The sequence below is a fragment of the Pelodiscus sinensis genome, chromosome 24 (assembly GCF_052426305.1).
Source record: "Pelodiscus sinensis isolate ZL-2025 chromosome 24, ASM5242630v1, whole genome shotgun sequence".
NCBI classification, from domain to species: domain Eukaryota; kingdom Metazoa; phylum Chordata; order Testudines; family Trionychidae; genus Pelodiscus; species Pelodiscus sinensis.
Genome location: NC_143075.1, coordinates 14,042,210 through 14,067,866, shown reverse-complemented (window position 1 = coordinate 14,067,866; position 25,657 = coordinate 14,042,210). Strand labels below are relative to the sequence as shown.

Genomic DNA, 25,657 nt, shown 5'->3' with positions numbered 1-25,657 from the left:
CAGTGTGCAGCGGCGGTCAAAAATGCAAATAGGATGCTAGGAATTATTAAAAAAGGGATAGAAAATAAGACACAGAATATCTTACTGCCCCTGTATAAAACTATAGTATGCCCACATCTGGAATACTGTGTACAGATGTGGTCTCCTCACCTCAAAAAAGATATTTTGGCCTTGGAAAGGGTTCAGAAAAGGGCAACTAAAATGATTACTGGTTTTAAACAGGTTCCATATGAGGAGAGGTTAAAACGACTGGGACTTTTCAGTTTAGAAAAGAGGAGACTGAGGGGGGATATGATAGAGGTCTATAAAATCATGAGTGGTGTGGAGAGGGCTGATAAAGAAAAGTTATTTATTAGTTCCCATAATAGAAGAACTAGAGGACACCAAATGAAATTAATGGGTAGCAGGTTTAAATCTAATAAAAGAAAGTTCTTCTTCACACAGCGTGTAGTCAACCTGTGGAACTCCTTGCCAGAGGAGGCTGTGAAGGCTAGGACTATAACAGAGTTTAAAGAGAAGCTAGATAATTTCATGGAGGTTAGGTCCATAAAAGGCTATTAGCCAGGGGATAAAATGGTGTCCTTGGCCTCTGTTTGTCAGAGGCTGGAGAGGGATGGCAGGAGACAAATCGCTTGATCAATGTCTTTGGTCCACCCTTTCTGGGGCACCTGGTGCTGGCCACTGTCGGCAGACAGGATACTGGGCTAGATGGACCTTTGGTCTGACCCAGTACAGCCGTTCTTATGTTCTTATGTAAGTGTCAGTATCTGAACCAAATGAAGTAGGATCAGAAGTTCTCATAGTCTTAGCTCCAGAGCACACAAAGTTTTGTTCCTAAGTATGGTTGAATTCTAAGGTAAAAATAGACAAGGCCCTATCTATCTCTTAGCCCTGGTCTACACTAGGGCTATGTCTAGACTGCAGGCTTCTTTCGAAAGAGAAATCCGCTTTTTCGAAAGAGAGCACCCAGCGAGTCTGGATGCTCTCTTTCGAAGACGGCCTATTTACATTGAAGAACGCCTTCTTTCGAAAGAGGAACTTTCGAAAGAAGGCGTTCTTCCTCGTAAATTGAGGTTTACCGCCATCGAAAGAAAAGCCGCGTTCTTTCGAAATAATTTCGAAAGAACGCGGCTTGAGTCTGGACGCAGGGGAAGTTTTTTCGGGAAAAGGCTACTTTTCCCGAAAAAACCCCTGAGTCTGGACACGGCCTAGGGGAGTTATTTCAAAATAACCCTCCTTATTGTGCTACAATAAGCGGAGCATCCACGCTACCAAGCCTGTTATTTCAAAATAACGGGCTGGTTATTTCAAAATCTGTACTCCTGCTTTCTTCGAGGAATAAGCTTATTTCAAAATAATTATTTCAGGAGCTATTATTTCTAATTTAGTAATTTTGAAATAATTTCCTAGTGTAGACATGCCTTTAGTGAGCTCCTTACAAGAAGGCACTTGTCTATTAAACGTATTAAGTCTTTCTTGGTAGAGGTAAAACTAGAAAACAAGACAGAAATAAGCTACCCCCGCTACGTAGCCTATATTGAGACTCTTTTAGACACAGAGAGGGAGAATTTCCAAACCTCCTCTTCCATAGTTATTTTTAGGTCTCTTGCCTACAGCCTTTCATTTCTATTATCAGAAATTTGATAACAGAATGACTCTGTGGGGCAAGCAAATGGAGAAGAAGTTTCTGCCCACTACAGTTAGGTTTCATCCAGCATGGAGGGGACAATTATATTTGGCTAAGCTGGAAGCTAAAGTCACAGCAAAGGGATGCGAGGCTGCACAGGCACCCTTTGTTGTGTAACTGACTCACAGAGAAGGTGGCCTGAGCACAGAGTCCCAAGAGCACAGAAATGATTTAAAATGCATCTCCACGTTGAGCTTAGGGGAATCCATGGCAGGAAGCCAGTTCTGAAGTAGAGTAATTTACCAAGAATGGAAGATGATCAACTCTAGATCTTCTCAGAAATATTTGCTTGAGGGCCAGCATGTAAATCCTTCTCTGAAGCCCAAATGATAGAGGAGGTTAGATGCTAAATCTAATAAGCCTAAAGCTTTCATATTATAAACATTTGCTACCATTACTACTATACCTCCTTGGAAACGGGGGTCTCTCATTCAGAGAAATGGACACCTGGTGTACCTACCAGCTAATTTCTGTCCCAAAACATCAGATTGCATACTGTGGTCTGTGAGTCCTTGCTCATAGGTCAAATGGTGCTGGCTCCTGCTCCTCCTCATTACTTTATTTGTATTACAAGAGTGTCTAGAAGCCCCAACAGAGATCAGGGTTCCATTGTGCTAGGTGCTGTCCATACACATAGCAAGGGGCTAGTCTCTGCCCCAAAGAACTCACAATCTAAATAGGATAGAGCAGCGATGGGCAAACCAGGCCTCCTCCATCTCAGCGGGCAGCAAGTTTGTTGTAACCTAAGACGGTCTCCTGGGATAGGATAGTTTTGCTAGCTGTGCTTCCATGCACTTTGACTGAATGCAAAAGGAGGACATGGCTTTCATATGCCTGTGCTTTACATGCATGTTACTTCAGTAATACTGGTAGGAAAAAAAAGTATGCAGATAGAAATCAATAGACTCTGGCAACTCTTCGCATGGGCTACGATAAACAAAATGTCTCATGGGCCACACACAAAACCCTAATGGGCCACCTGCGGCTCATGGGCTGCAGGTTGCCCACCACCGAGACAAAGAGGAGGGAGGTGACTTGGCTTAGGCCACAATCCAAGTCAATGGCAGAGCTGGGCACGGAACGCTCATCACAGGACTGTTTCCCTTCCTACTGTACAATTATGCTCTTTTTTCCAAGCTGACACTACATCAAAAGGGTCTAGGTATCTGTAAGAGTTGCTGGAATAAGGAGCAGAGGTCAGCCAACCTACTTCTATTATGGTACATGACTAAAATAATAGAAAGAGGAAGAAGTAACAGGAGGTGCTGTTCAGAATCTTACACAACAGTAAGACCAGAGCCACCACCAGAAGATGCCAGCAGGAGAAGAGCAGGAAACCAGAAAGCATGTGAAGGGGAGCCAGTAGGCAGATTTTCAAGGGAGCAGGTATCTGAGCAGCATACAAAGGAAGCTGGAACAAAAGGGTAGGGTAGCTAGAGACTAGGCAGCATGCTCAGGAAGCTGAGAACACATGCAGGAAAGAAGGAAACCAGACAGCAAAGAGGTATCTACTTGGAGAGGGCGGTGGAGAGAGGGGACTCCATCCATTTGTTGTATCCACCCACTTTTTCTTACATTTTACTTCAATTTGTAAATTTTTTGGTACACGGAATCGTGTTCTGTGTCTGGACAGCACTGAACACAAATAGGACCCTGATCCCTCCATGGTGCTCTTTGATGCTATCACAATACAACAATGCATGGAAGAGGAAGATTACATTAAGAATAGATAAAGACACAGTGTGATCAGTTCTTTGTTTGTTTGTTTTTTTTTAAGGACAAAAAGGTAATTTCATTAAACACAATTAAATTACAGCAATATTTTCCTAGCCCTCCTTTTTCTGGTAAGCAATTGCTATAATTGTCACAGGGATGCTATGTGACTGGAAATGAAATTGGAAAAGAGTCCATGAAACTTATTTTTTGCTACAGTAGGGCCCATGCTTAGAACTCATGTTTATTCCTGCTGTGGGCTTGCTTTTCTGACACTTGGATAGTTTTTAGTCTACACAGCATACAAATGAACCACTTGCATTATTGGAGGGAGAGAGCAGGGAGAAAATCTTCACCAAATCTTACTTTAGAAAAGTTAGCTATAAAAAGCAGCGTGGCTGACAATCTTAACAAGAAACAGAAAGGTTGGAAAACTTTCATACAGTTCGAAGGCATGAAACGAATGTCCATACTTAAATAACTTCTGTAGTTATTTGGTAGCAGAGAATTATTAGAATGATACTGACATCTGGCTGATGTACAACCCGAGAGAGCATTTTCGATGGGGCAGGAGACAATATCAGTATTCGGGGGGACAGATGGGAAAGCTTGAGCCTCTCTTGCAAAATCAAGTGACACCAAAAAAGCAATTTCAGAAGTTGTTTTTTTAATTCTATCTTTAGAATAAAAATATTCAACTATATTTCCAACTCAAATGAGCTGACCCACATCAGCCAGTTGCATCTTTAAAACACAACTGCTATGCAGATATCCTCAGGACCTAAGCTGACAGATTAATACAGAATCACTATAGAATTCTAGCACAGAAGAGCAGCAGGAACTCAAACAGTTCCACTAATATAACAGGGGAGCTTCAGCAGCAGCAAATGCCAAGTGGTTCCTTCATTGAGGTGTTTGATGTTCAATGGCCAACTCTGAAGACTTCCTCTTTGCAAAGGTGCCAGCACTAAAATCTGAAGGCACTGGCCTCCAAGGTTACATCTACACTGCAACACTATTTCAGGATACTGGAGTTTACGTCCCTGTAAACCTCATTCCATTCAGGGTGTGTCTAGACTACATGCCTCCTTCGACGGAGGCATGTAGATTAGCCAGATCGGAAGAGGGAAATGAAGCCGCGATTAAAATAATCGCGGCTTCATTTAAATTTAAATGGCTGCCCCGATCTGCCGATCAGCTGTTTGTCGGCAGATCGGGGCAGTCTGGACGCGATGCGCCGACGAAGAAGCCTTTCTTCATCGGCACAGGTAAGCCTCGTGAAACGTTTCACGAGGCTTACCTGTGCCGATGAAGAAAGGCTTCTTTGTCGGCGCATCGCGTCCAGACTGCCCCGATCTGCCGACAAACAGCTGATCGGCAGATCGGGGCAGCCATTTAAATTTAAATGAAGCCGCGATTATTTTAATCGCGGCTTCATTTCCCTCTTCCGATCTGGCTAATCTACATGCCTCCGTTGAAGGAGGCATGTAGTCTAGACACACCCATAGAGTAAGGGATGTTTCAGAATAGCGGGTTATTTCGAAATAAGATCAAAATAAGATATGCAATTTGTGTAGCTCAAATTGCGTATCTTATATCGAATTATGGTGCAGTGTAGAAGTAGCCCAACAGTCCAAGGTATGAGGACTGTTGGCCAAATACAATCCTTTCATCAAAGTTTCCATATAAGATCGAATTAATTTTGAAGAAGAAATATTTTGAATGGCAGAGAGGAGAGGTGTCATTTTATAGATTGACCAGTTGGGCTAACTCTCAGTCAAGATTCCTTTGCAGGAAAGGAGTTCTGGAATTCACTGTCCAATCATCCCCAAACTTTCACAAAGAAACTTCTATAAAAATTCCAGTTTCTTGTATGAATTTATCCATTGAAGCCACATGGCGGTGCTTCTCTGAAAGACTTGGAATCAGTTTGGATCAGAAAATTCATATCAACCTGCGAGACTAGAAGACTAGTACGAAATTCCAGATTCAGGGTTTTTGAAGTCTGAGATTTTGGAGTAAGAAATCTTATAAAAATACTGATGACTGCTTTCTAGCAAACTCAGAGCATATTTAAGAATCATTTAACAGGATTTGTTAGGGTGCCTGGGATGTTGCACAAATTCTGTATAAAAGAATAAGAAATCTTGTCTTCAGTTGCCATTTTTTATTCTTTATTTTACTCTAGAATTTCTGATGGCTCCTAATGCACTAGCAAAGGCATCTAGCATATTTTATATGACACAATGACTATCAGGAAGTACTCTGCAGCCTAAGATTGATTGGGATGTATTTGTCTTGATGTTACTTACCGCCTCTCTTACTATCAACATTTTAAATATTACAAATGAACCAAATAAAGAAATCAGCCAAGGCTAATGCCAAGAAAAAACATCTAAAATGTGTAGCCGTTGACCCTTTTTAAGTGTGCAACGGGCAATGAGACGCATGAAAGACACATGAAGGTTTTGTCTACATGTAAAAGTTTGAAGCACAGCAACGGCAGTGCTTTAAACTGAAAGTGTGGCCATGGCAAGAACTCTAGGAGGGTATGTCTACACTACAACGTTAATTCGAACTAACTTAGTTCGAATTAGTTAATTCAAACTAAGCTAATTCGAACTAATGGATCCAGACTAAAAAACTAGTTCGAATTAGCGTTTTGCTAATTCGAACTAGCATGTCCACATTAAGTGGACCCTGAACAGGGCTTAAGGATGGCCGGAAGCAGTGCCGGCAGGGCATCAGAGGAGGACTTAGAGCGTGGAGATGCTGTCTCAAGCTAGCAGAGGGCTGTGCTTAAAGGGTCCCGACCCCCACCCCGGACAGACAGATCTCAGGGGTGCCCCGCTTGCAAAGCAGTCCTGGCTTGGATTGCCCGGACTACCCACACTGGACAACTCACACCACTCAGCCATCAGCCCGGCTGCATTTGCCGCAGGCTGCCATCTGGGGAGACGGGGCAATTGGGGGGCTGCAGGAGAGCTTCCACCCCCAGAAGCCCGCACAGCCAGCCCAGTCCTCCCCATCGGGGGCTCGTACCCCATTCTTCCCTCACCTCCTTCCACTTACCCTTCCCTAGCCCCTCTTCTTGATGTACAAAATAAAGATAACGTGTCTTCCAAAATGGAATCTGTCTTTATTGAACAAAACTGGGGGAGACTGGGAAAAGGAGGAGGGAGAGGGAAAGAGAGAGGGTGGAAGAGGGGAGGGCAACTACAATGATGAGGGGTTGGGAACGGGTCCCATATGAAGAGAGGCTAAAGAAACTGGGACTTTTCAGCTTAGAAAAGAGAAGACGGAGGGGGGACAGGATAGAGGTCTCTAAAAGCAGGAGTTGGGTGGAGAGAGTGCATCAAGAAAAGTTCTTTATTAGTTCCCGTAAAGAAGGACTAGAGGACACCAAAGGAAAGGAATGGGTAGCAGGCTTCAAACTAGTAACAGAAAGTTGTTCTTCACAAAGCAAAGAGTCAACCTGTGGAACTCCTTGCTGCAGGAGGCTGTGAAGGCTAGAACTAGAACAGAGTTTAAAGAAAAGTGAGATCAAGTCATGGAGGTTGGGTCCATGGAGTGGTATTAGCCAGGGGGTAGGAGTGGTGTCTCTGCCCAAGGTTTGCGGAAGGCTGGAGAGGGATGGCAAGAGACAAATGGCTTGGTCACTGTCATCGGTCCATCCCCTCCAGGGTCCCTAGGGTTGGCCGCTGTCGGCAAACAGGCTACTGGGCTAGATGGACCTTTGGTCTGACCCAGGACGGCCATTGTAAGCTCAGGGCTCAGGGTCGGGGGTCTCAGTGGACCCCCTTGATTCTCTTGCACACCTGCTCCTGGGTGGCCAGGCTGGCAGCTCTACTGCCCTAGCCGGCCACTTTCTTGTGCCTAGTGCGGAGATCGTGGACAAGGTCCACGATGTCTGCACTAGCCCAGGCGGGTGCCTGCCTCTTGCGGTCCCGGGCAAGCTCCTGGGAGCTGCCAGCCTGGTCCCAGGAAGAAGGGGAGGGCTGGGGGGCATCGGGTGGGTGGCTCGATCCGTGCCAGGTGCAGGGTCTACTGGCTGGGTGCTGGCAGGCTTGCACCTGGCACGGGCACCGTAGCCAGCCCGTGCCCCTTTAAGGGGTCCGGGGCCGGGAGGGGGGCATAGAGTTTCCCTGGTGTTGGCCAGAGTGGCCACCAGGGAAACCTGGGGAGGGCTAGCCTCCCACTAGTTCGAATTAAGGGGCTACACACCCCTTAATTCAAACTAGCTAGTTCGAACTAGGCTTAATCCTTGTAAAATGAGGTTTTCCTAGTTCGAACTAAGCGCTCCGCTAGTTCGAATTAAGTTCGAATTAGCGGAGCAGTAGTGTAGCGCCTATGAAAGTTAGTTCGAACTAACATCTGTTAGTTCGAACTAACTCTGTAGTGTAGACATACCAGGAGAGAGATCTCCCAGAGCTCTATGTAAATCACGTCCAAAGGCAAGTAGCTAGCAGTGCGGGAAGCATGGCCCCAGTGCTGTAGCCTGGTTCACACTGGGACTTTACAGCACTGTAACTTGCTGCGGTTGGGGTTTTTTTCATAACCCTGAGCCAAAAAGTTATGGTGCTGTAAAGCGCCTGCGTAGACAGCCTCAGTCATCTACAATACTGCCCTGTTTATTATGCCCTCCTAATATCGGGAAGTCTTTCTATTATGGGAGTAAGCACAATTACTTGCTACTGCCCGTCCCTCAAACAATAGGAGAATGCTCTAAAGCAGTGATCACCAACCAGTAGATCTTGGAATCTCTGACAGTTGATCCTGCTTGCTTTGATCAGGAAGCTATCAAGTGCAGGCACTTCAGTTGCCCCTCCACCCACTGTCATGCTGCTCCTGCCCTGTGCCTTGGAGCTGCCCTCCCTTCCCCCCCGGAGCTTCCTGCTTGCTATACAGAGTGTGTGAGGGAGAATAGGGGGGGCATTGATGTCAGGGTGTCCCTCCTTCCTCCACTTCTGTACTCTATCTCCACACAGAGAGAAGGGGATGGAGGGAGCTTGGCAAGGCAAATCAGTCACTTTCACACAGTGTGTGTGTGTCTGTCATTCTCTCAAACACACACTATCCTTCACTCTCATCTCCCCACCCAACACATACATGGAGGGATGCTGTTACTTCTTTTATTGCTTGCAAAGTGGGTTATTTTTGGTTTTTGACTGGTCTGTGCATTTCATAATTTTCATTTCTCTCTTATGCTTAAATTCACTGTTTTGAGTAGTGAGGTCTAAAATGCCTAACCTGTCATGGATGGAGTAATCGACCCTGTGGCAATTGCTGCTCCTGGAAGTGGCTGGCATGTCCCTGCAGCCCCTGAGGAAGGCAGAGCACAGGGTCTCCACATGCTGTCTTTGCCTGCAAACACCAGTCCTGCAGCTCCTATTGATCAATAATGGAGAACCATGGCCAGTAGAAGTTGTGGCCTCACTGCCTGTAGATGAGGGGCAGCGAATGGCACCATGGAGCCATTGCTGTATATATCAGCTGCTCTCAGGAGTGGTGCAGGGCCAGGGCAGGAGAAAGCCTGCCTTAACTCCACTGCTTCACCACCCAGAAGCCATCTCAGTTAAACAGTGCCCAGCCAGAGCCTGCTTCCTGAATCCTTGTCCCAGTCCTGAACCTCCTCCTGCACCCAACCTTCTGCTCCAGACATGAGCTCCCCTGCATCCAAACTCCTTCCTAGAGTTTGCACCCTGAAGCCCCTCCTGGATCCCAATCCCCCACCCTGGGCTAAGCCTGAAGCCCCTCCCATACTCCAAACCCTTTGGCCCAAGATCAGAGCCTGCACTCCAAATTCCCTACCTAAGCCTGGTGAAAGTGAGGGAGGATGGGGGATGGAGTGAGATGGGGCAGAGCCTCAAAGAAGGGGCAGGAAGGAAGTGGGGCAAGGGTATTTGGGTTTGAAGTAGATCTTATATGGCACTTAAATTGAAAAAGTGATCTTGTGGTTAAAAAGGTTGGAGACCACTACTCTAAAGAAATGAACACAGGGCTGGAAGCCAGGAACTAAAGAGTTCCAAATCCTTCTCTGTCAGATTCCCTCTATGCATCATGGAAGCCACATCATCTTTCTGCTTCAATTTTCCCATATGTAATATGGGGACAACACTGTACACCTGCATACTTCATCAGTGTGTTGAAGGGATTAATTTGATAAGGAAAAATCCTTCTAAGTGGTAGGTATTCTTATGGCACCTCTGATTTGCATCTCCCTGAAAGTGAGAGATATGCCAATATATTCATATGAAGAGGCGTGGCAGCTAGTATTCATTACAGATTACAAATCACCCCTGGTTTCTGTATTCTTTTTTGGTTTAGATACATCTTTTAAATGCCATTAAAACAATGTTTGCTGAACGCTGGTACAAAGCTAGCCACCTGTAAAATTAAAGGCTGATGGTGCCAATAAAAGTGTTGAAATACATTCTATTTAAAAGGTAATCCTACTTTGTAATTGTAAAATATATTTTTAAATTATATCTATCTGCCCTTCGCAATTCTGTTGGTTACTTCATGTGCATTTAGAAAACAACCTATGTCATCATACAGGCCACTGATCTCAGGTGGGGGCTAAGAAATAGCAGCAGATGAATTTTAAGAAACAAAATTTTGTATTTGGGCTATGTGTATTTAGTAATAAAGGGGAGGGAGGGCAGACAGAAAATATAGGGGACATGCAAATCTAATGGAGAATGTTTCATTTAGAAACAAGAATGTTTTTTCCATGATTCTTCAGTAGCTCTTCAGAGTTCTAGAGAAAACTAAAGAAGTCTGGATGAAAAGCCCAAAAGATGACTCATGCTAACAATAGTAAAAATAAGGAAGCAGTGGAAAATACTATGGTGACCACACATATGCACACAGCATACTGGAGTGGTAAGATAGAAAAGGAGTTTCATCATTGCTCTCTCTGGGCATACACAAAACATAGTTCTCTAGGGTTACAATTGCCATGCCAAATATACCTCCGGAGTTTTCATACTTGCATAATAAAAAGGCTTTGTTTTATTAGATTTAGGTTTCTGGGGTGAACACTCAATTGTGACTTCAAATAAACCGTGGCTATTTTCTGCTAGCAAACTCACTGTTTGAAATCTTTGCAGAAAGCAAACAAAAGAGAAGCAGCAACATGGTCAAAGAAAATTCATTTAAAAACTGGTGTGAATATTCAGGAACATTTATGTGTATGTTACTGAGACTATAGGGTAGACTAGATGGTGGGGCAGCTGGAGACATTCCAAAATCCTTTCACATTGTGCAAGGATAGGTTTTGAAGTTCTGGTGTCTGGAAATACCATCTAGACTAATGAAACATCTTTTCAAATATAGTGGGGGAATGAGAGGAGGCAGACAGACCCTAGATGGCACTAAACAGGAAATTCTCCCATTTAACTGGGGCCAAAACACTAACAAACTTCCTCTCTCAGCAGACAGGGGTGCACAAACGGTTTCCCCATTATCTGCACAGAGCTGAGCTCATTGATAACAGGGGCAGGAAGGGCAGGCTTTGCGGATTCCTGTCACTCTGTATCAATCCAGGAAATCCAGGAATGATGCCAGGCACAGGTGGACCACTCTCTGTTGCAGCACAAGCTGCTGTTTGATGTGATGTTGAAGTGGCAGATCTCTATGCAGTAGCTTCTGCCTTGTCCCCTGGGGATCCCTACTTCCACATTCTTGAGTACTAAGTCCAACGACAGGATAGAACAACTTACCCTTTACAGTCACTGCAGTATATGAAGTTCATCAGAATGACTCCATTCACTTCTTCCCCCATTTTCTCCCTGGTTTGCTTTAAAAGTTCCTCTTGCCTGTCCCAGGTGGCCTGGCATGAAGCAAGTTTTGCCTTTATGATGCAATACCTGGAACCAGGTAAGGCTCGGACTCCTCTGATAACTTAACCAACAAGCCACAACAGCTTGTGTTCTTATTGACAGCACACAGGTGCTAGTAAATACCAACCCCCAGGGTATTCTCTGTAAACACTTAGCCTCCACCCCCTTCTCTCCCAGCTCCTAACACATACACACGCTCGCTTTACCGACACTGAACTCACACCTCACAAACAAATTATTTAACTACTCTGTTCCCTAAGGAATTCAGTGATCATTTCAAATGCAGCTCCCTGCTCGCCTCTCACATATACGCAACAGCCTGATAGGTTAAATGCTGCCATTTAATTACTGTAATGGAAGCTGCTATTTTTTGGTTCTCCTGAACTCCTCTTCTCTCTCGCTCTTTTTAAACACACTCAGAGTCATCTTTTAAACATGTATTTTATATTTCTGGGTTTAACAGCTGCATGCTCCTGGTTACTCTAGGATTGGGAGCAGGGATATTCTTCACTTAACATGTGAGAAGCTGGTCTTTTAAATACCACAAAAAAGCCTAGAGAGGGGGTTTGGGAAAAATGTACCAGAAAGAGGCAAATGCCAAGCACTGTAGAGACAGCCTGCCCTTTCATCTACTTACATGATTCAGTTTGGACTGTGGTGATTACAACTAGTTACAAATGAAGCTGGGGCCTGTAGAAGGAAATACATAAAAATAATCTGAGAAATTATGCTGTCTCAATAGCAACATCTTGATTTATATTGGCATGTTAGCACAATATGGTGGTCTAAGTTCAGGACTGGGAGCAAGGAACTCCTCAATACTAACTGCAGTTCTGGTACACTCCTCAACTTCTATATTTCAGTTTCTTCATCTGTACAATGGGGATAATACTTTCTCCCAGCAGCATCCTGAGGATTAAAACTTGCCAACTGCTTTAAAAATGAAAAGGGCTAACTAGATGAGAAAGTACAATCAGAAGGAAGTATAGAAGAGGATAGTAATGCTGTGCTTCCGCACAGTATGTTCTGAGGATTAGCTCATGTTTGCACAATGTATATTGCTCTAGAAGTGCAGGATATAAATTTGTTAACTTTCAGGACATACTGCAAAGTATTTCTCCTTTCAGGAATTCAGGGAGGAGGCTGAGGGATTATTAGAGTTTACTAATGGGGAGAAGCATAATTGCAATATTATGAGAATATGTCAATAATGATTTGTGGATTGTAGTCTTTGTTGTATATGGTAATTAGAAAAAACCTAGGAACAAACTACAGGCATTTTAAAATCAAAATTAATTTTACATAGTGTCATGCCTCAGCGTTCCTAGCAAATACCTGCGTTACACCTGTCTTATACTTTATCCGCCCCTTAAATGTAAAACATTCCCATGGCACTACAGATTTCTGCCAACAGACAAGATCTAGATATTTCATTTGTTCAGTGACCTGTTAGCCACAGTCCAGTGTCATATCTCTTTGTACAGGGACAAAGCCCAGGCTCCCTATGAAGTGAGGCCACCTACTGGTGCTCCTACCTCCCTCTACCCCCCATGGAATCTTAAAGGTGAGGTAGGGCAGCAGAGACAAAGGCAAATTTAATTTTGTTTATCACCATAAAAAGGGACATTCCCACATGGACAGCAAGGACATGAATATCGTGTGTATGCAGGGGCAGAAGGGGAATTATAAACGCATTTTTGGCGAAATTCAATAAAGCTGATTCCACTGCATAAGGTCAGCAATTTACTTTAAAAATGATATGATTGCAACTTTTAATATAACCCATGTATTTGCTGCAAGATGTTCTACAGGATTGTGTAATGTAACCATCCAACCGCTCCACAGGAGCAGAGATCACCCCGTTTACCCTTTATTGTCTTGATAAAAGCAATGCACATTTCAACAATATGACAAAGTCAACAACTTTTACTTATGAGAGCCTCAGATTTAATGGAGAATGAATTCTCCTCTCTCTTCCTAGGGCCAAGGGTCCATTCTAGGCCAGGATCCATTAGGAAGAACCAGAATGAACAACTCAAGACTTCATTCCCCTCTGATACAAGAAGTGTCCTCCCCCAGGTTAAAATTAGGGAGTGGTGTGGAGCAGAAAGGAATAATGTGACTATAGCAACACGGATGCTCTGGCCCCTTGTCACTACAAGATATGTGGTCTATTACACCAGTGTTTCCCAGCCTTTTTTATACTGGGGACCAGCAAACCCAGTCACAAACTTTAGGTGGACTGGTAACATTTTATTTGCATATTTCCATATTCCTTACGCAAATAATGAATATGCCAATATACAAATAAAATGATACCGGTCTGCCAAAATCCCCAGCCCCCAATGCCCCCCCAGTGCTAGCCCTACCTCCATAGCATCCCCACACTACTAGCCCTGCCCTCAGAGTTCCTCAGTGCCAGACCTACCTCCATAGCCCCCACACTACTAGCCTTGCCCTTAGAGCCCCCAATGCCAGACCCACACCCCAGATGTCCCAGTGCTCCCCAGTGTCAGCTCTCCTGCCTCTTAGAGCCCCCCAGCACTAGCCCTGCTTCCAGAGCCCTCTAGTGCATGCCCCGCTCCTCTCACCTAGCCCTGCGCTGTCCCCCAGCTGCCAGTGGAGACCCCGCCCCTGCCCGATGCTGGTTGGCTGAAAGGTGGAGCAGGACATGCATCTCCCAACACCTGCGACAGGAGGGGAAGTGTTGGGCAGTGTACCCCAGCCCTGGCCTGCAGAGTCACTACGGCCCAGCAGCCAGAAGTCCATGGCCCAGCAGCAGATAACATACACAACACAACTGTGGCCCAGAAGAGCCCATAGACCAAATTAATATGGAGACTTAACTCACCTCCCTCCCTCCCCGAACAGGGCAGAACCAATATGAGTGGGTGGGTTTCATCAGAAGAGAAACATGGAATGTAAGTGTACGTCTAGACTAGCAGGTTTTTCCGGTATCCTGGAAAAACTCCGTCATGTCCAGGGAACGCATTTGCTCTTCCGCTTTTTTTGTGGACGAGCAAACACACTCTTTCGGGGAGCCCTATATACCTCGTTCTACAAGGAATAAGGGCTCCACCGAAACAGGAGGCTTTTCTGCCATTTGGCCCCGTCTAGACGGGGCCAAATGATGGAAAAGCCTCTTCTGGAAAAGCAATCGGAATAAGAGACGCAAATTGCGGAGCGCAATTTGCACAGCTTTTTCTGATAAAAGAAAGTATAGTCTAGACCTCGCCTAATAGATTATTTTCCCCACACCCAACCTGAGGGGACAAGGTTGTCCCTCCAGAACTGGGAGAGTTCATTCATGAGTGGGCTATAGACTGAACTCCCCTGGGCTGAATGGCCATGGAGACTGAACTCCTTCCACCCAAAACCATATTTTTTTTTTTTACTAGCATACACAGATCTGTCTGATTGTCTGAAGGTGAAGCTTGCTTCAAAGGTCAGAGCTCCAGGGCTAAATTAGGATTGCACGGAATCTGCTTGAGCCTTGGCATTCTGACAAACTTCCCCTGCCTTATTCGGCCAACTGAGGTAAATTCTCTGTCTCTCTGAAAGTGCAGTGCTCACTACAATGCGCAACTCCAAAAATCACACATTGGAGGATACATACTTTTCTAGCAACTTCAACTTGAAGATCCCAAATCCCTTTACAAATGTGAATGGACTGACATTCAAAATGCTGCAGAAATAATCATCCTTATTCCCATTTCACAGATGAGGAAACTGAGACTCAGAGAGATTAGGTGACTTGCTCCAGATCATCCAAGAAGTCCACGGCAGAGACAGGAATAGAACCTGGATCTCCTGACATCTGGTCCTGATCTTTAATCATCACATAGTACAAGCCTATCTCTAGCCACTCCATAGTCTCTCTCACAAGGATATCCACAGCTAAATTTGTTAAATACATACATCAAAAGATGACTTTCCTAACTACAATCTCAGACCAGGATCTGAAGATCTAGCTTTGTTCCCTCTGCTCAGCATCATCAATACTAATGACTCAAAGCTCAGAATTTAGCTGACAATTTGATCCAAGATAGAATCCATCGCATTCTGTCACAGTGGTATGAGCTCTGCAGTACTAACAGGAATGGAAACAAGGCAACTATAACTCAGAACACACAGAGGGAGCAAAAAGAGCTAATTTTGCAGAATCACTTTTAACCATTTATATATTACATAGTTATTGTCAGCTAGCCAAAATAAAAGTCACTGTTAAAACAGTAACTTTCCATTTATTTGTTAAAATAAAGACTACACAAGGTTCTGGGCACTGTCTGAGTGTGTTCTGGGCACTGTATTTACTCCTATTTACCAATACTTTGTAAATTATGAACCCACACCACATGTACTGATGGACTCTGCTCCACTGAAATACTGCTGAATTTCCTGGACAACAAGTGGACTGGGAGAAATGGGAATTGTGCCTGATTCTTCACTCACTGTACAGTAAATGAAATCAGCTCTCGTTTTCTGCAGAATGCACATCTAAATGGTTCAAGTGTGTCACGGGGTGAGCCTGAAGTAAGAGAGAAGCTATTACCATTAATATGACTTGTACCCTCTGTTATGGAATAAATAAATGAGCATTTAGAAGATGTCAAATCTGTGAGTCTCTCTCCCTCAACGGATTCTTCTGCAACATCATTAAAACATCTAACAGGTGCCCCATGCAATGCACTGTCCAGAACCCTGCACAGAAATCGGAGAAAAAAAGCCACAACGATTTTAAATTTTCTGACATCAAACCGCAAAGCAATTCTCAAACCCCACTGGAAATGTTTGTTAAAGGGTCACGCTGTCAAGGTTGGTGGGCCCTAAGTTAGCCCTTTCTGCCTCTTCTGTCTTTCTGCAGGTCCAAGTGAGGATTCCTTTTCATCAGTAAATGCTGCAGCTCAAAGCCAGTTGTCTAACTCTGGTGAGCAACCCTGCAAACATGAAACAGGGTGTGTGGCCCTGTTCCAGGGAGCAAGCCTACCAAAACAAACACTCTTATTTGTTTGCAGGAAGAGCATCCGTAAAGAAGCATTTCAGTTGCAAGTGGAGCTGGTCAAATATTTTTCCAAAAACCATATTTTGATTAGAAACAGAAACATTTCACAGGAACAGCTCCATTTCACTGACTTTTTCAACAAGAAGTTCTCTCAACAGTTTTATCTTTTTGACTTTTATATCATATGTTCATTACATCCATCCCTTATATTATAAACTATAATAGAAACAAACTGTTTTGGAATACTTAATTTTGTAAAAAATTCTGAATTTTCAACTTTTCATTCCAAGTCAAAATCTCAGAATTTCCCATAGGGCAAAAATTCCATTTTTCGACTACCTCTAACTTCAAGCATTTATAGTGTTATACAAAGCAACTTTTAAAAACAACAATGAAGTGTTCCTTGACCACAGTGGGAATTCAGACACAAAGAGATCATTTCTAAAATCCCTTGACCAGAACTAAATGTTTAAAGGTATTTGCTACACTTCCCAGTCCCGTCCTGATTCCGTCCCTGCTATTTCACATAAAAAATAAATGCTGAGTGTTTTTTCAATAATTGGTAACACTTATAGGCTAGGTCTACCCTGCCATTTTTTTCCCTGTAAAAGCTATGCAAAATGTGCTCTGCATTTTATGTAGCTTTTTCTGATTCTTTTGCCAGAAGAGGCTTTTCCAATATTTGGCCCACCTAGACTGGGCCAAATGTCGGGAAAAAACCCTCTTTCGGAAGCCCCCTTTTTCCTCGTGAAATGAGGACTACAGAGGCATTTGAAAGAACACGTTTGCACTTTTACTATTTTTTTGCAGAAGTGCAAATCCCTGGATGCAGCAGAGTTTTTTTGGGATACCAGTGTAAACATAGGCATACTAAGCAAAGCCTGTGCACCGGAACATAAGATGATCTTTTGCAGTGATCAGGAAGGATCTTCTCTTCTTTTTCTCTCCAGTGTCAACAATCAGCTATCCTGGAAGCAGTGTGTCTTTTTGTCATCTCCTGAATCACTAGCTAAAATCAGAGGCAGAATGTGCATCATTCTCCCCATTTGCATGGGAGCCCAATGGCTTGTCCTCTATTTTTCTTCCAAATATTGGCAGAAGGAGGGAGTAGGATTTTATATCTTTCATCCTAAAAGTTTCACTTTTTCCCAAAAGCTCAGCAGCCCCAAGGAGTAGCCACATCTAATTGACTCCCTAGGATATTCTAACAGTTGATTGGTTGGTGAACCTTTGCTGGTACTTCACGTTTCCTCTTGGCACACAGCTCAGAAAATATGTAGAGTTCATGACAAGTTCAGATAACACAAGCAGTGGGAAAATTGATGAGGGGAAGAGTCAGCATGATGAATAGGCTGGCATAGATGACAGATATGCACATGTGAGATTGGCAGGATAGGGAGACATCTCTTCTTAGCAGATGGATGGAGATTCTCAATCACTTTCAGGAAAAATAAATAAGTTAACAACATAGAGCTGTGGTCCTAATCTCCAACGCATGAACACATTTATACTACTGGGTCATGAGCAACCTGTAGCAAGACTCTTCTCTGTATATGGTGAACATTATCATCATTGGCAAACATTAGCAGAGCGCAGATGTGACTGCAGATAACTTGGATTCAGATGGGAACTGTTGCAAGTGCTGAAAAGTGTTCATTCTCTCACTCTTCATTCTATTGCTCCTGATTGAGTTCCCGGGACCCCATCTGATCTCACAAGATAAACAGGGTCATGTTGGCTCAATAAATGGTAGCGAGGCCTTTAAAGACCATAACAATACAGCAGGAAGAAGTGTTGGGTACTCTTTCCTAAAACTTGATATTGAACCATTGCGCTTTCCCCCTCCCACCAGGACAGCGTACAATGATACTGGGCTAAGCCTTTCATACGAGAACTAAAACAGAGAACCTGATTCTTTGTGGTTACTGAAGATGCCATGTTGCCTTTCAAGTAACTCAGGGTTTGTCTAGACTACAGGTTTTTTTCGAAAAAAGTGGCCTTTTATTGAAAAAAACTTCCCCTGCGTCTAGAGTGCTGCTGCATTTCTTCGAAAGTAAATTGAAAGAACGCAGCAGTTTTTTGGACCGTGGAAAACCTCATTTTATGATGAATAATGCCTTTTTATGAAAGTGCTCTTTCGAAAAAAGGTGCTATGTAATGCAAACTGTGCTTTTTCGAAAGTACTGGCTGTAGTCTAGACGCTCTCTTTCAAAAGGGGCTTGTAGTCTAGACATACTCTCAGTCTGTCTTCAGAAGCTGGTGGAGAGGACCTTCACTATCCTTCTGGGAAGGGTGGATCTTGGTAACACATTACTAACTGGATATTTTTGCATGAGCTGTCACTGGACTCCATTGATTTGCACTGCATTTTGTGCTCAAGGAAAAGCTTTGTAAAAACTCTTCAAGCTTCACTGAGACATACTAAAGAATTAATTACAAAGTAAAGCTGAACGAGAAAATTAATTTTAGAAACACAGGAGTTACTTTTCTTTTCCTCCCTTTTCTGGAGTGGGGGAGGAAAGGCCGTTACTTTCACTTTCATCCTGGGGACAGAAGCTGAGAGCTGTCCAGTCGATAACCTGGCCATCAGAACAAGGTTTGTAATTAAAAGGTCAGTGACCTGGAAAGCTAGGGCCTCACTCTCAGGGCTTCTCAGTAATGATGGAGCTATTAAATTAAGACTTATGAAATCAATGCTAAAAAAGCTTTCATGGTAACAAGATTCCATTCAAGGACATGCAAACTGCCTCATGAAATGGACTTAAATTATAAAAAAGGAAAGTAATAAAAGAGAGTTAAATTGAAATCTACAGAACAATTTACTCCCCTTAAAACTCTCCAACCGCAGTCTGTGGCCCCTCCTCTCTCTTCCTCAAGGTGATTCGCCAGGGCTTGTCTTCGGTAAAGAGGGTGTTTAGCTGCCAGTGAGGGTTCAATTTCCACGAATGCAGTTGATTAAAAGAAGGAAGAGAAGGGAGCTCATATTCTACAGCAGAATCCTAAATTCACAACTTTTGTTTGCTGAGAAGTAAATACCTTTGACCCTTTTGTGGGGTGGGGCATTGAAAACTCTATAATGTATGCACTGTCATTACACTAGCAACTTAGAAGCCCTCACCTCCACTGCTTTCTACACTCCAGTCTGACAAGCACCTCCCACGTCTGTCATCTTTACTAGAACTGCAGTGCAAAAGCTGTGTGGGACCCACAGGCCACAGAGCGGCAGAAAAGCTTCTGTATTAACTTGCTTCTTACAAGCCAAGGTAATGAAATAGATTAATAGACCCAATGTGTGAAGGGCAAAGCTTTCCACTGACCTCCTGCTTCTCTCATCAAACAGAAGTTTGACTCCATTGGGATTCAGGTGTACATGAACATACAAAGCACCAATCAAGGTAATATGTTTTCTAAGAGAGTTTCTGACCCCACAAATATCTGGATTTGCTCTTCCTCGGTGCAATTCAATGTATAAGGTCCCCATCACTGTGGTACCTAAGGACCTTGCACCCTTTAAAAAATGTATTCTCCTTACTCCAATGACTGTCATTTTGCAAATGGGGAACAATAGCTATGTAACTTGCCCAAGGTCTCATAGGAAGTCTATGACTGAGGAGGGATTTGGACAGAGCAGGGGCAGGCAAGATCTGGCTTGCCAAGCCTTTTAATCCAGCCTGTGGCCTGCCCCACCAGGACATTCTGGCAGGGAGCAGCGCCAAGCTGCTCAAAGCGGCTGGCTGCTCCATGTGGCTTTGACTGACCAATGAGAGCTGATAGATTGTGGTGAGGGTAGGGGCAGCACACAAAGCCTCCCCCACCCTTACATGCGGCACAGAGAGCCACATAGAAAAACCAGCTGCTTTGAGCTTGGGGCTGCAGCAGGCAGGGAGGTTGCCTCAGGGTTCTGCGGGGCTGCTGGCCAGGAGCGACCTAATTAAACAGAACTTGTCTCTGGCACCCCAACTCCCTGCCCCAGGTAACCACCCCTTTCTGCCTCAGGTCACCACCCAAACACTCTGCACCTCACTCCCCCAGGTCAGAACTTCTTCCAACTTCCTTCCCCTTGTCCAGAATCTTCTCTTGCACCCATACCCCCTCCCAGACGCTGCACCCCGATCCATTGCCCCCGATTACAACCCCCTCCTTCACCCAAACTCCCTCTCAACCCCACACCCTCTCCTACACCCCATTCCACTACCCTGAGCTCCTTTCTGCACTCAAACTTCATCCCAGACTCTGCATCTCCTCCACAGAAGTGTGGCCCTGGTCCTCTTACCAAATCTTGGAGTGCCCCCCCCATCAAAGTTATTGCCCACCCTGGCTCCCAAGTCACAGGTTAGCACTCTCACCACTCAACCATCCACCCTCTGCAGTCTCACATCACACATTCAGAACACAATTCTAACCTGCATGTGCTACTAGAAAGGTAATTGAGCAGTGGACATCTGAGCCCCAACAGCTCAACAACAGACACATTTCCACCAGGGTTTAAACCCCACATGCTGTTTATTTACTCCCCAGGCGCCACTGTGGTGGTGTGTCATCAGCAGAATCAGCTACTTGGACCAAAAACAAACAGTATCTTTTTTTTTCTTTCAGATACGCCGAAGGGAAACAGCTGCTTTTCCTCTTCATCTGAAGAAGTTCACAATAAAAAGGAGGAAATGTCATAAATTACACAAAATGCCAGTGTAGCTTCAAAGAAAATGATAAATGATTCTAATAACTTCATGTTTCTCATTAACGTCTCTGTATTCACAAAGTTTCAAAGTGTTCAAGACGGCGCAGAAATCTCACTGAACTTTTGAAAGATCTTAAATCCAGGACACTTTCCTCACTCCCTCCATCATCATCAGGCTGCTTATCCCAGGCCTGTAATATATGACCCCCAAACTCTTAACTGGACAGAAATAGGGGCAGCCTCCCGCCATTACCATCCAGCTGCTATTTCACATGACAACAAACCCAACCCAGCTGAGGATTCTAAAGTAACCTTCATTTGCAACTGAAGGGCCATGCACCTGTGGGATCACAATTTCTATATTAAATAATACTTTAAAAATGGATTTTCCTTTTTGGGATAGAGATTAGTATTTTTAAAAAGTGAAGATTATAATTCAAGGCTTTGTTTCACTGCAAATCCCACATGTGGCATTTCCTAAGCAAAGCTAGGAGTATCTCTGCTGTCAGTGCTTTTACCTTTACATTCCCTATAGCCATTCCTGCTGGAACAGACTGCAACTAGGGCATCTGAGAGCCTCCCATTGTCAGTATGTACCTTTTTCCTTATAGCTCTCAGAAAACCAGTGATCCTACCCCCCTTTTCTGCAGCAAAATCTCCTGGAGGCAGCTACAACTGCAAAATCCTACCAAGAGACGATGCCTCTGTATTATTCCCTAGAGAGATGAACAAAGTTCTTTTTAACATGGGGTTTGGAGAAATGTTTATATATGATACTAGGGGGCTACGCTCATCCCCACCCCCCCAGCCACTCTCACTTTGCTTAGACAGCCTGTTGATGCTGATGACATTAATGATGTCATTCTGTTGCCCGGCAGGAACATTCTGTCATCCGGCAGGAAAAATGTTTTATACATATGTAGAGCAATAATAATATCGACTATATATTTGAGAGAGTTTGTGCATTTGTCTGTCTGTGTGTCTATCCATTTGTTCAAGAACTCTTCCTAAACAGTAAGAGAGTTAGGACCACCAATTCGGTAGGCAGCTTCCTCTTATAACTTAAAGCAGATTCAGGGTTTGGTTGTGCCAGGACAATGGGATGTACATGGAATGCTATTGTTTCTCATCAAACAGAAAGGGAGGGGTGTAATAGCAAGAACAGTTATACTCCATAATGACCACGGGGGGGGGCAGGAAACACCCCAGCCCCAGAGAACAGCTGCTGACTGACAGCACGTCCTTCTCTCCCTCCCCCTCCCCCCACGGAAGCTGCTGACAGCTAGTGTGGCCCTTGCTACCTCAGGCTGGCCCCGGGCAGTAGCCAATGGGTGGATAATGCAGCCACCCTAAGCCAGCCATGGGGAGAAGCTCACTTGAAAGGATAAGTCTTGAAATTTCCACCCCAGGAAGTTCTGGTGGAATATGCTTTACTAGAATTCAGGAAAACCACCAGACAGTTACTTTGAATACCAATGGGTAAATCTCAGGGTGTAAATGGAACTGAATACTCAACCAGGCTAATTCTCCTTCATATTCCCAAGACTGAACTAGTTGCATCTATGGTTAGGACAATATTTTTCCTGCCCCTGAGGGCACAACTAGCCTGATGCACATGTGGAGCATCAAGCAAAGATAACCTTATATGACCAAGTGGGCAGATCCCATATGATCAAGTTCCCAATGACTCCTGGATGCAGACACTGCTGGATTCTGTTCCTTCCTTTCTCCTACTGTTAAGTTGCCATATGAGCAATTAGCACAAAGGGGAGGGAGGGAATTAACAAACAGGAACAAAGAGTTCTACCAAACAGTTTCTGCTCTTTGATAATTATTAGCCAAGTAATTCACAAGAAGTATTAGTCGGGCCACAGTGTCTCTTTGCCTCCTTCTCCCCACCCCTCCTCTTCTCCCAGTCAGGGATTTATTAAAATTAAACAGATTAGATGGAGCTCCTGATACTAAAAACTGCTCAGCGAAGCCTGCGGTGGGGAAGTGCAGAGCAAACACCAGAGACATTTGTCTCTAAATTGCTCTAAATACCTTCTGCAAATGAAATTCTAACCCAGCTACGTTGAGAGAGAAAATGAGGAATAACTGGTCATTGTCAGCAGAGGAGAAGATCAGGCGGTTATAATATTGCACAATATACTGGGGGCTAAGAATCTCTCGGCAACAATAGATTTTGTATCAGGTTACCCCGGGTAATCAGCACAGCTTTTAGGCTCAGCTTTCCCCTGCTTCATTGCTTCTGTGATAGAGTTGAAATCCCCAAGCTTTTATGATTAATTACTCCCCATACGTTCACATATTTCAAGGAAAAACTCACAGAACAGAGTGACCAACCAACTCCAAATTTTGCCATATTAGCAAATTCAATGCCACCCTGATGGCAGAGCAGGGCAAACAATGCACCTAGCAGAGCTGCATCTTCTTGCTGGGAGGCTTTGTATCTGACACTAGGGCCAGCGGGAAAGGACCAAATTCCACATGATGTACCTGAATTATATTGTTGATGGTAAAGCGGTTAGAAGACAACCCCTACCATTCCATCCTCAGTGCTTTCTGCCCCAAGATGAGCAGGGCGCCTGTAAGCAGATTATCCCATGCCATCAAATCTCCTGGATTTCACTAAACAATTCATATCTCCAATCCAGCTAATATATTTCTGGGGTTTCTTATGTTCCATAGGCCAATGTCTTTGGCTAAAGAATTCAAATCAGACTGTAATATTCACAATACCTCCTGTAAAAATGGGTCCCCATCCCCTCCAACTCTGGAGTTTGAATTTTCATACACACTCTAGCACTTAAAACACTTTTTAAAACTCTTTAAAGGAAAAAATTCACTCTAGGGCATGAGCCTCTTTAGTGCGTAAGTCCCACATTAAGGACTTAAGTGATGTGGAGGGTTCTTGGTTTGGCAATTTGCGCTGGAATAAACTTCATCTGAAATCTGCTACAAAATTCTTAAATTGTTTTTTTTTCTTTTTATGTTCTGAAGTTTTAAGACAACAAAGTTACCTCCTTTATAATCAAAAGGAAAAACTTATCAGGCAAGTTCCACTGGCTTGAGTCAATATTGGATTTGTCAGGATCCTTCCTGCTCCCACCATGGAAAGGGCTATGCACAGTCAGTAATATGCCATTTCAGGCTGAAAGTCAGGCTGACCCCACACTTGACCTTAGCCTGACCTTATTTACTCTATACCATGTCCCTCTTCCTTCATTCCTCTCTCCCAAACTCTCTTCTGAAGCAGCTGACCTTTTAACTACAACTGGTCATTCTAAAGCCAATGTCATTAAGAAGTTAGAATCAACCATCTAGCCTGTAACTCTAAACTGTCCTTGCTTCTGAAGATCTCTCAAGGTAGTTAATTCTAAAGTTCCAAAAATGTCTCTCATTCTGTAATGCCGTGTCTCCTGCCTATATTACTACTGGCTTGCAGGGAAGAAAATGGAACTGCCTTGACCTCACACACTACAAATTTCTTGGGACAAGCGATCTTTTTTACCCTCAGTACCTAATTTTCCACAGTAATAGCTCCTGGCCTACATTCCACCCCCAGACCTCCTCATTAATTAATTAGCACGATAAATATGTACCTTTCTTCTTGAGAAATGCTCTTCTGGTTGCGAGTGGACTTTGACGGACCCGGGAGTTCTGTAGAAACTTCACTGCTGTTGCGATCTGATTAGGGTGAGAGGATTGGAGAAACAGAAAAGTGAAAAGCTCTGAGTTAAGAACATTCAAAATTCTGATTCTAAATACATTCTAAATTACAACACCCAGGTATCAACTCCAGCAGCAGATGGTGACGGGCTGGAACCAGAACTCCAATCTGACTTTGGAGAATCATTGGATCCAGAGCAGAATTTGAGGCTCAAGCTCATCCCTACTCAGATAGTACAGTATTAATATTGTGATGTAGATAAGTTTGTCCTTGAACATGTTTTACCAAGCTGAAACACTGCTTAGCACAAAGCAAACTCCATTAGGGTCCCAAGCCTCCTACCAGCAAGTGAGAGGTTATTTTCCTTGTCCTGGATCACATTAAAGACATAAAGGTTAAGTTTTATTTTTGAAGTGACCCAACTGGACAGATAAGTGGTTATGTTTATGCTCTAGAGCAAGAGAAGCTATATACAGCTTTTGTGAAAGAACTTTAAGTTTTAAGTCACTTAAAGGCTCATCTTCTAGAGCACAATAAAGTCAAAGACACATACTTCCACAGAGTGTAAGAACTGGGATGATACTTTTTGCACTTACACGTGCACGTGCGCGTGCGCATGCGCGCGCACACATACAAATTTATTTCCTTAAAGTGCCAATGATAGTGCTAGATTCCTCTCTAACTACAAGGTAGGTATAACAAGGCAAGCCTCCCCACATATGCCTTCTATGTGCCTCAGGCCTGTTCTGTAGGAATCCCTATTAAGGATATGTGGGGAGTTGACTCTCCATAGCCTATTTAATTCTTTGTGTCTCTGCCGATATTATCAACAAGGAGATCAATTTTGTATGAGTTGTGATAGTTCTTGTGATGCAATCCACAGAACTGAGACCCAGCAACTCATTTCACACAGACTGCTGAGCAGTCACTACACTGTGACTACTATGGGTCATACCACACAGGACTAAGTGAAAATCTCTGTATTCTAATATTAATCCCCCCCAAGCCATCCAGCCCCATACAAGGTATATTCTACTATACTGTGGAAAACCATCTGATC

At 43.9% G+C, this 25,657-nt stretch overlaps 1 protein-coding gene across 2 annotated transcripts in view; it reads right to left on the bottom strand.

Moving 5' to 3' along the window:
- The window catches only part of PEX14 (peroxisomal biogenesis factor 14), a 117,440-nt gene that overhangs the window by 37,895 nt on the left and 53,888 nt on the right, over positions 1-25,657 (bottom strand). Inside the window, exon 3 of one of the 2 annotated variants that reach the window (XM_006127059.4) lies at positions 24,530-24,614. In XM_006127059.4, the coding sequence (XP_006127121.1) occupies positions 24,530-24,614 (85 nt within the window). Of the gene's footprint in view, positions 1-24,529; positions 24,617-25,657 lie in introns of both variants that reach the window. The other variant, XM_089773049.1, reaches the window with a different exon arrangement.